General features: G+C 35.2%; 1 protein-coding gene across 4 annotated transcripts; it reads right to left on the bottom strand.

Annotated features, from left to right (window-relative positions):
• Nucleotides 1-5,365: 5,365 nt before the first annotated feature.
• Nucleotides 5,366-9,179, bottom strand: LOC115975563 (pentatricopeptide repeat-containing protein At1g71210, mitochondrial-like). Of its 4 annotated transcripts, none has more exons than XM_031096392.1 (2): nt 6,143-9,179; nt 5,366-5,576 (listed from the first exon to the last, which is right to left on the bottom strand). In XM_031096392.1, the coding sequence occupies exon 1, from the start codon at nt 8,958-8,960 to the stop codon at nt 6,249-6,251; it is 2,712 nt and encodes a 903-aa protein (XP_030952252.1). In that variant the 5' UTR covers nt 8,961-9,179; the 3' UTR covers nt 5,366-5,576; nt 6,143-6,248. The 4 variants fall into 4 exon arrangements, with proteins under 4 accessions (XP_030952252.1, XP_030952254.1, XP_030952253.1 ...); XM_031096394.1 differs by having other exon boundaries at nt 5,366-5,530; XM_031096393.1 differs by having other exon boundaries at nt 6,183-9,179.
• Between the last annotated feature and the right edge of the window lie 2,707 nt (nt 9,180-11,886).

Below are 11,886 nucleotides of genomic sequence, written 5' to 3'. Positions count from 1 at the left end.
TCTCATAAAAGTGATGTCAAAACTTTCCTAAAATGAATTCTTAACCAATGCCGACACTCGTTAACATGATTAATCTTTCTTTAAGTTCATTTCTTTTTTAATCTTAGTGGTCTATTAGTCATACATTATTTCCAAGGAATTACCTGTACTAGCTACTCCTTTTAATACAGAAACAGTTATTTTAATTTATATTTTACCATACATGTGTCCTGATTATGGTCAATATGTCCCAATTTACGAAGTAGATTCAGAAGTCAGAATCATTAAATCACTAAATAAATTTGGCGATAAAGATACTAATCAGTTTAAGTAACTTAGACCAGATTGTTGAATCCAGGAAACCAAAATTTATATTTTCCTCAAAGGAATTTGTAGAGAATCTCTTAAAGATTGAATATGAATCGGAGCTTTTTATATTGGAACTACTCTGTCCAATAGTTCACATAAAAAAATTCAATCAAAGATTAACTAGAATACATATAACATATGAAGCTTGCTTTGTGATCTTGAACAAGAGAATTAGCTATTTTTTTAAGAGAGCTTAGCTTCACAATCCAATCTCCATTGGAGTCACCCTTAAAAGGGCTTTGAACCAGGTGAACTGAACTGAACTGTGAACTAGTTCGCCTTTGAGCTCATGATATTAGTATTGCTTAATAGCTCAAGCAGTTACTACAATTCAATCAATTTTTCTTAAAAACTTGTCACTTAAAGGGGTCTGCCTTAGTTTTCCAAATTTTCTTTGATTAGTACAAAGGCTACTTTGGTTAGCATTTTGTTGGTGGCGATAAGACATTTTTAGAAGTTTGTTAAGATTCTAGTCCATATTTCATCTCATTTAAACAATAGAGACTACTTGGAGGACAACTTCAAGTACATTATGACCTTTGTATGCAAAACTGCTACTTCAGCGATTTATCACGTGGGACCAGTACCTGGAAAAGATTGTGAAAAATAGTTTCTATGAACCAACTCTTATAACTTAGACAACTAGTTCTAAGTACCACCACAGAAAAGGAGGAATGTGCATGTATTGTTCAGATTACAAACTTTCTAAGCCTTCTAAAAGTTCTCAAACTACACCATAATTTCCATTGTCCTTGGCTTCCCACATACAGAAAAAGAAAAGAAGTTTAAAGATATTATGAAATGTATAACTGTGTAAGTTGTTGATGTAAGTATGCACATGAAATCTTGCAGATCGAAGGATCACAGTTTCATTGTTGCAACAAGAAACATGTTTAAAGATCTACCGTGCTCTTGTAAAACATTCTCAAAAATGTTACTAATTCCCATAGGGTCAAATTTTTTAATCAAATCAGAGCTCGAAGTCACATTGATAGTTGTATGAATTGCCTGTTGTTAGGGTACTTTCTTTTTTTTTTCTTTTTTTTGTTCACCTAATTTTATTTGAGTACCACCTATTTATTTTCAAATACCACTAATAAATTATTGAGTTTTCCCAAATTTTTTTGCTCTATTATTATGTTAATCACAAATGTTTTATATCTCATTATCTAAATTGAGTCATGATATAAACTATCACGAAAACCCAAAAACTCATATTTTATCCAATTTTATTATCATTATTTAGCTAAACCTAGAACCGGCCCTATGAACCCAATACACACATCCTATTCTATTTAAAGCCCAAGAATGTTTATGCTTGACAATATTTGAAAAATCCATGATTCAAGTTCATGGCAAAACAATTTTATCAATGGAATTCAAATCCATAATCAAAGCCCATGATTTAAACCCATGGCAATTTATTTATCCAAAATCCAATTTACATTAGCAATATCAAAGCCCAATTCTCATTGGCAACATAAAAACCCAATTTTTATTAGCAACATCAAAGCCCAATTCTCATTGGCAATATCAAAGCCCAGTTCTCGCTGGCAATATTTAAAGTCCAATTTTCATTGGCAACATCAAAGTCCAATTCTCATTGGCAATATCAAAGCCCAGTTCTCGTTGGCAATATTTAAAACCCAGTTCTCGTTGGCAATATTTAAAACCCAATTCTCATTGGCAATATCAAAAGCCCAACTTACGTTGACACTATTAAAAGCCTAAGTTAACTACTTGACACTATTTTATCAAAAATCCAAGGTTATTAATACTTGGCAAAATACTATATCATAATTATTTCACTTAAAAGTCCAATAATGAACAATACTTTAGATTCTTATATCCATTACTATAATATTACAAGCTCATAGAATTTGTGATTTATCTATTCTCAAAACTCATGACAATCATCTTATAAAAGCCAATGGAAAGTTATGATTATTTATCTTAGACCCATGACATTTATTTATTTCATATCATATTATAAACTCATGTTCACTATCTTTCTTACATCACAACATTTATAATATTTATTTCCAAAACTCATGGTAATTATTCATCCTACATGCCCATTATGATTATCTATAGAAAAACTCATGAGAATATCACATTATTCCATTATAGTAGATATTGCCTTTATTTAAAACGCATGGTAAATATTAGTCTCAAGAAAATATTGGAGGTCATTATTTAAAAAGCCCTAAAGAAAAAATCATTTAATCCATAGCAAAAATTATGAGAAACTATACAAGTTGTTATTTAAAGCCCATGGAAATTAATACCCAAAAATATTTATTAAAGCTCATGGATTCATTTTATTTCTACTAACAACTAAAGCCCATGTGGAATAAAAAATCCATGGCAATATATGGTAGCTTTGTCCATTTTGTAGGGCTCACAATGAGAAAGCAAAAGGATAGGCCCAAGTAGAGAGAACCACCAAGTTAGAGGCCTACCAGAATACTCAGTCCTTATGGCCAAGCCCAACATGAAATCTCAGCCAAAACAGCCCATGTGTGCAAACTGACACCGCTGGATAATTTCATTCAGTTTTACCTTTCGTTGGAGGTTACCTCAAAAAGCAACCAAGCTCTCAAACCAAATTAGGAGCTGGCCACCTATCCCACTACCAAATCTGTCGTGAACAGTACCAAAGGCTGACACCTAAAGGTTAATGGGCAATAAATACCCTTCTTCCCCAAGTTTTGGTCACAACTCAAAGAAGTCATAACCAAGACCTCTAAGCTCATGAAATTATCAACCAAATAGTTTATTTTATTACTAAAAATGTATGTAATTGGTTCATGAACCAAGCCCATGAATTTTAAAGGGGAAAATTTGGGAACATGTGGTTTGGAGGGCATAAAGGGATCTTCAGTAGAACTCACTGAAGTGGACTTAAACTTTGACACCTAACTTGGGGTGTTGAATCCTACTTCCTAGGGTCTAAATCTCAGTTGCAGCACTAGGATTCTTTCTTAATATTTGCCTTAATCCCATTGGCTGAACACAATCTCAGCAAGCTTACCATTTAATGTAAGATTACCCCAAATACTACCTATGAGTGACATTGCCCAAAGAAGCAAAACAGCTCCAAAAGCAAATCTCCCATTTTTAGGCCAAATCCAGGTTATTAATTCAGCTGTCCTGCTCTCCTAATTCAGACCTACGTTTTTTGGATTTTAGCTAATTAATGCTTGCTCTAATCCTCTCTATAAAAGGCAAACCACTCCAGCCCCTAAAGGGGGGAAGAGGCCTCTCTAAAAATTTCTGTCATTGACTACATTCTACAGAAATTCAATCACTCTTAAGCTTTCTTTAAGCTTCCCCAAGCTCTCTTGAGCTCACTCACAACCTTTTTCAGCCTATAGTCACCATAACACCAACATTCTCCACCTTGCTTACACCTTCCTCCTCCATAAACATCCCATAACTGACCATAACCAGCCTAAATTCCCTCCATGAAACTCGGCCAAGCTTCCTCTTAACCAACTTCTCATAGGCTCGCACACTCACCCAACAAAAAACCTTCTCCTAACATACCACCCACATTTCACTTAAGGATCTTGGTAACCACATACTGCACTGAGCTGGAATTCCCTCTCTCCCTTCATGCCATGCCAAATAACTCATTTTTCATCACTACGCAGCCACTAATATTTACTTATTGTTTTACTATAGGAGACTATAATGTATTCGAGACTTTTTTGGAATTTTTTCTTCATATTAATGTAATGATGGCTGAGAGTACTATGGACCCTATTGAACAAAATACACAAGAATTTCCTGAAGTTAATACTTTATTAAATTTATTTAATAATTGAATATAAATTACCCTACCTCTAGAGATAATACCGTACCGTTGGAAAACTGATTTGAACTATAATGTTGTAAAAGAACTAATAATATAACAAACTAACAACAGTAACGTGTTTATGGAGCTTTATTGTTGTCTTCTTGTCAGGGTGTAGCATTTATCTCTTGCTTGGGCAGGCTTACACGACACCGAAAGCCTTTGGGCTTTATTTCAAGAGCCCATCGTTGTGTTTCAACTTGGCTACCCCATATTCTATTTGGGAACGTCAAAATTTTCCCCTCAACACTTGTCCACCAGCTGCTCTCTAAGAGTTGGGGGAAGAACCCCCCTATACTTGCCTCTCCAATCAACTTGACCGTCACAACACTTGTTTAACCATTTTCTAAATCCAATCACAAGGGCATCTGACTTTGTTGGCACAAAACAAGCTTTCTGCCAATTGGCAGGACCTACATCAATTTTCTCACCCTCCTATAGAAAGAACTCAAGGGTCCGATACTACTAAAACTAGCGTATACCGCATGCAATGCACAGGATACTTTTTATTATTATTACTGCAACAGAGGCAAACTTATTAAGAGAAACTACAATAAGATGATTCCTTTCTTCATCATCACCATTATTATCACCATCGTCGATCTTAGCCACATGATGGCAATCACTTACAATTACTGGAGTGATTGATTGCCGTGCTTTTTTAAGCAAAAATTAAGAAACAATCATTTTCATCATATTATATCCCAAATGAAATTGGTAATTCAAGATAATGAATAAATAACTTACCTTTCCTATTTCTTTTTATGAAGGGAAAACATATATTTTATTGCAAATAATATTAAACCGTTACATCAAGGATAAGTTGTTGTTGGACAAAAAATGGAGCTTCTTCCATCCACACTATCAAATCCGTCAAATATTGGGAATGCCTAGCCACTCTATGAGCTACTATGTTAGCTTCTCTTTGTACAACAGAAACTTCAAAGTGCTCAAAGCTGTTAGGTAATGATATTGCCAACTCAATGATGTTTCCTAATAATGCTTGATCCATATCCATATGGCTCATGGACTAGATGGCAGTAGCCAAACCACCTTCTAGAATAGGCCTTCGAAACCCAACTTCATGAGCAAAATGCAAGCCCTGACCAGTTCAGCTTCAAGACGATCTTTAACTCGCCTAATTTTTTCACATAGCACTGCCATTGGTAGACCAATTGAATTCCAGATAATGGTAGCCACTCCCACAGCTCCCAACTTCTGAAAAATTGCGCCAATCAACATTCAGTTTTAAAAATCCCCCTGTGGTGGTTGCCAGTGCACTGTAGCTTGGTTTTCTGCACTATTCTGCCTCTGACAAACTGACTGGAATTCATCCAGCAGCAAGCTAAATTTCAATACTTGAAAACAACTGAAACCAATAATTTATTCAATTTCTCAATGAATTTGTTTGACTACCAAATGTATATTCAGCTAAATATAATAAAACCTTGAACTAAAACAGAATAACATAAACTCACACTTAAAAAAGGTAGATTTCTGAATCCAAAATCTTCTCAACTACCTTACAATAAATCATCTCACATTTCCCTCCCAAATTAGGAAACATTAAAAACTTCATCTGGAGTCGTAATCTTCATAATTAGAATCCTAGATAGAACAACATCTGCAAAATTGAGCCTAACACAGCTATTTAGCCTACTTAACTGAGACATTCCAATTTTGTAAATCCCCAGAACAGGCTGTTAACAAACCAAATGCCAAACCCCACAAATTTTTGGTAATCTCTACTGATCAAAGCAACTGCATCACATAGAGAACTTCCTTGCCCAATTAATGTAATGAAAGGTAATGGTATAAAGCATATATCTTTACCCAGTGCCTCCATATGAAAAATAAAAACGAAAAATAAATCCTATTCTTTCACTGCAATAATAGCTGATGAAATAAATACACATATATTTAAAGCTAACATACCATTGCATCAAAATAAGGCATGAAATGTTTTATTTCTCACCAAAATTGTATAAACTTTGTTGATGTTTAAATCAAGTAGCTGTGGGAAACTAGACCACTGATTCCATTAGATGAGTAGTTGGGTATGCTCGGTCAGATCAAACCCTTTCTGGAACATCTCTTCTGCCCATCTCCTAGCCTCAACTTTCCTCCCATGTTTAAAAAATCCATGTACTAGGATGTCATAAGTCCATCGATTAGGTTCATACCCTCTTTGACACATCCGATTGAACAACTCACAAGCAAGATCCATCTCGCTCATGCTGAGTCTTCTCAACAACATATTATATGTATAGATGTTAAGTGGGAAGCACTTTTCAATCGCTTCTTCCAAGTCCTTGACACGTTGAGTCACTCTAACACGACCAGAAAATGCGCCAATGAGCAGGCCAAGCAACGAACTATCAGAAGATTTATCATTCTGCACCTCTTTCAAATTAACCCAAGTGTCATATAGCTCTTGAGTCTTCAAAGAATGCAGCAAAAGTATGTTACCGATAAAGGATGTTACATGACGCCCTGTTTTCTCCAAGTCATTAATAAGATTTATCGCCATATCATATCTTTTGTTTGAGCACAGCATCTGTATGAGAACCTCGTAACAATCAGTACCTGGAACGACTCCATTATTCCTGCATTCTCTCAAAAACTCCAATGCAATATCAACCTTGTTGACTTTGCAGAGGCCAACAATAATGGTATTATATAGTTTACCCTTAATCTTTCTTCTCTGGCTTATATCACTAAAGAAATTCAAAGCATCGGAAATTCTTTCGTTCTTTATATAACTCTGCAACATAAGAATGTCAGAACTCAGAGTGGGCTCAATCCCATTTCTCCGCATCATCTCAAATACTTCTCTAGCCAGGTCAGGTTTTTTGGCATGCCCAGCTCCATCAATGAAGAAGTTGTAAATCTGAAAATTGGGTTCATGACGAGATAACTGCATCTCCAACAATTTGAAAAATTGGTTTTCTGGGTATTCCATATCACATAAACAACAAATAACAGCTCTGTACAAGGCACGAGTTGGGGTGTGACCCTTTGCTTGCATCTCGATAAGAAGTCTGGCTGCAATATCTCCCCTGTTCGACTTGTTGAAACCATGTATCAAGTTAAAGTAAGTAGCTTTTTTAGTAACTTTATTTATTCTGTCAAGTTCTCCATGTATCAAATACCCATCCTCTACCCTCCTAGCCCTACACAGAGCAGATATAAACTTGTCATACGAGAAAGTAGTTGGCATAAAATTCCTCTCCAAGGCAACAATGACCAACTCCTTCATCTTATCAAGCTTTCCCTCTCTGCACAAAGCATCTGCAAGTATAGAAAATGTTCTTCCACGGGGGAAATAACCTTGTTCAATAGAATTCTTCAACACACGATAAGCTTCATCAATGCTTCCATCACCACAGAGAGTATTGATTAAATAGTTATAGGCCATGCTATTAGGAGAGAGCCCGAATTCAGACCTCAAATTATACAACTCAAGCGCAACATCCACCATCCCGGCTTTACAAAAAAAGCACAATGCAGCATTCATGGTGACCATATCAGGGGATATCTGACCCTCCTTCATCTCCATTAACAAATCACACAACTCCTCAAGTCGATTCTCCCTCAAAAGACTACATATCAAAACATTGTATCGAAACACATCGGGAACATACCCTTCCAATGACTTCTTAGTGCGCAAGAAATCCAGAGCCCCATCTAACTGCCCGGCCTGAACAAGATCCCTAATCCAAACCCCATAAGCATCCTCCATTGGCACCAAGCCAGAGTCCCGAAACTCCTGCACCAACTTCGCAGCTTTCTGGAATTGATTAGTCTTACAAAGAGCATCAACAAGCACAGTGACAACATGGCCGTGCAATTGCCTCCCTTGGGTCAACAAGCCTCGCAAGTAAAGCTCAGCTTCATGGAACAACTTCTGCTTACAAAAACTCCTAACAACAATGGCATTTGTAAAGTCAGTCTGAAGACCCCGCAATCGAATCTGGTTTAAAATGACGTGAAAGGCATCAAAACAGCTCTCCTCGACCAAAGAATTCAACAAGACATGATAAGCAAAGGGATCCAAGTCAAGACCTTGAAAGCGCATTCTACCAAACATTTTGAGTGCAACTTGAGGCTTACCAGCAACAGCGTATCCCATAACGAGAGTGTCATAGAAACGAACCTTATGCAAGTAGCGCTGCTTCATGTAGTCATCTAGAAAGTCTAACAAGAGAGACATGAGTTGGGCTTTGGAGAGGATCTTGAAAATGGCGTGGAAGGTGGCCCGAGTGTGGTGGAAACCGGGTTGGCGGCCGACCCAGTCGAAGAATTTGAGGGCGGAGAGTACGTCATTGCCTCTGCCTTTGCCGTAGTTAAGAACATCTAAGACGAAGGATTCGGAGAGGCGGAGGTTGAGTTGGGAGAGAGCGAGGTCGGCGGAGCGACGAGAGGATAAGTCGTCGCTGTCATTGTGGAGTTGTTGGGTGTTTAAGATGAGGAAGATTTGGTCAAGGAGAGAGTTGTTGCGGCGATTGAACCAGTCCTTGAACGAGGAGACTAGAAGATCCGAATCACGGGTTGGGGTTGGGGCTGTCCAAGGAGAAGGCAGGACTGGGATCTTGTTGTTGTTGTTGTTGTTGTTGTTGTTATTGGTTGATGATGAAGCAATAAAAGAAGAAGAAGAAGAAGAAGAAGAGTAGTGATAGTAGTGGATTAGGATGAGAATTGGAGAATTCTTACTCCTCCTGTTGCTGCTGGATTTGGCTACTGTTGTAAGCATTCTGATTCTTTTTGGCACCCACAACCACCACCACCACCGTGTGCGTGCTGCTGACTTGCTCAGAGACCAACAACGACTCACCTCCTCACTCCTCAGGGATTATTGATTCGATACTGCTAAGCACCATTCTGCTGCTTCTTTTTTTAAGAATTACACTCTGATGGAACCAGACTCCAACCCAAACTTGAATGAAAAAAAAACACTATCCTTTAAGTTTGAAGAAATTAACGCTCGGTTATATTAGGAATGAAATATTTTAAATTTTTATAAGAATTTCTTTATAGAAGTTTAAAGACATGGCAAAACGGGTGGGTTGGATGGGGTGAATTGGTTTGCAGGTCAAACGGATCACGGGTCAAAACGGGTCATTTTAAGTAGGTTAAAAATGAGTTTGGGTCAATCAAGTTGCAGGTCGGGTCAGGTCATGTTGATTCGTATTTTTCACATGAAATTTTTTATTTTTTATTATTTTTATTTTTATTATTTTTCTATAAAGAAAATAATATTTATTTGCCATTTAGAGAGTTATGCAACATATTACTTTAGGTAAAATGCGTTATTTTGAATTCATCACTTATATCAACAAATAACTCAGTTAAATTTATTAATACTTATTCAATAATTTTAAAATTATACAAATCCTAACATTGCTATCTAAAACAAAACAACACAAAGATAAGTAAAACAAATATACAAGTTTTATTTTTACACAATATCAACATTCCAAAAAAAAATAATTACAAATGACTTATTGGATAACTCATTTGATAAAGAATAAAAACATATAAGAAAGTTACAATTTTGGAAATTAATTTTATAATCTATTATCAACTGTGGTTGACACTTTATTTCAATTTGAGATATACATTAAAGTTTAATTGCTTACTTATTTATACCTAGTCTCTTTTATGAAGATCATATCATTGTTAAGCAACACACACTCTAGGAAATATCATAATTTATTTTGAAAAGCCATTTATTTTGAACATAAATTGTTAAAAAATAGATCTAAGTATTCATAATTTATGCTAATTTGATACTTTGGCTTTACTATTTTCACACTTGTGAATGTGTCTCACACATATCTACAATTTTAAATTTGTTTTTAACTCTACTGTAACCAGATTATCTTAGCATGTACTTTGCTATTTGATGTCTAAAAATATTTACTCATTACAGAATGCTAAACCATTTATTTTTCAATTAATTTGCATGCAGTTATGTAAATGTATCAATTTTTTCCTTAAAACTCACAATAAACAATTAAACCAATATTGTCTTAATTTCACTATTTTTTTTTACCTAAAAAAAAAGTTTTAAAAAAATTGTTCAAGTTCGGGTCTGGTCACAGGTTGGGCCGGGTTGACTCGAAAAAAACACAGGTCGGGTCATGGGTCATCCCGTTTTGCTTCGAGTCAAAAAAATCGGATTTGGGTTAGGTATTTTTCGGGTCGGGTCGGGTCAGAAAATTTTGACCCGTTTTGCCATGTCTAAGTTTAATCATGGTTAATTAAAAATAACTTATAAATTTAGAATAAAAATACAAAATTTATCAAGTATCAAAACACTTGCAATGGCAAATCTCTTCATAACTCGTTGAAAAAATAAAAAATAATAATAAGCAAAATTCATACTAAATATTTTTTTTTAAATATACTTTAATTATAATTTTAAAATAATGAATTTTAATAATGAAATGGAGGATAATTTTTTAAAACAAAAGGCAGTTTAGCACACAACATTTTTAATAGTATTAATTTAACAAAATTTGGTTCATTGAATGTCAAGAGGGGAAAGTGTTTTTTCCCTTCAAGTTTGGGTTGGAGTGTCGCTTCCTCAAAACTCAAGGGAGTTAAAAATAACCCCAACGAGAGTCTAGTAGTCAAGTACCTTGTTGGCCTTGCATTATTATTTGTTTAGATTGAGGGGAAGTAGAGTAGAGTTTACTCAAACTTAGTCTATTTTCAACCAACTCTACTCTACTCCTCCTCCCTCCCCCTTCAATCTAAACGGGCCCTTAGTGATTGGATTCGAGTCATGCACCATCTAGCATGAGATTTAACTTGTCAGGATAGAAAGTGACTTTACTCTTAAGAAGAATTAGCTCACCTCAACCGCATCCTTATTGTAACCATGGAGGTTGTTGAATATCGCTCTGCTTTTATTTTTCAATTTTGTTATTTGTGATTGATATTAATTTGGAAAGGGAAAGTACTGTGTTCTTTTCATTTATCATAATTCGAGGTTGATACATTTTTCAGTAACAAAAATACCTAAAAATGTGATGAGATTTATGCATTTTCAAATGTATTTATATTTTGTGTTACATCTCATTACGCCTAGGAATTTTGGTGATTAAAAAATGCATCAGCCGAATTATGATAAATGAAATTTTTTGTACTAAATAAATAAGTTTATGAATAATTGAAAAAACATGAGGCTTATTTTAAGACTTAAAAAAAAAAGGCTTAAATTTTCTTTTGAGGAAAAAAAAAGTTTAATTTTTTTTTTCAAAGGAAAAAAAAGGGTTTAATTGTTTTCAACTTCCATGCGAACTGCGAAGACCACTTATTATATAATCAACATATGGCAATTGCAGTAATTTACGACAGTTTATGAAACATACGATTGGTCTGGATTCTAGAGCTGAATGACTGAAGAATCTTTATAAAATAGTTGGAAAAGCATTCCTAAATTGGGATCAACTTGGTTTGGTCTGTCAGTGCTGTCAAAAATTAAAATGATAATTGACAAGAAAATATGGAAGAAGGGCAACAAATAAAGCTGCTAAAGAATATTGGCCAATGCATATCCTTCATTATTTTTTATGGGGTCATATTAGAAGATGGTAGTCACGCCTCAGTCATTCTTCACAAATCATCACCATACTAATTAATTTCGGTACCCTAAACAGGAAAGACACTAT

Source organism: Quercus lobata, chromosome 2 (assembly GCF_001633185.2).
Source record: "Quercus lobata isolate SW786 chromosome 2, ValleyOak3.0 Primary Assembly, whole genome shotgun sequence".
NCBI classification, from domain to species: domain Eukaryota; kingdom Viridiplantae; phylum Streptophyta; class Magnoliopsida; order Fagales; family Fagaceae; genus Quercus; species Quercus lobata.
Note: the sequence above shows the minus strand (reverse complement) of the source record. Positions and strands in the feature narration are given on the sequence as shown.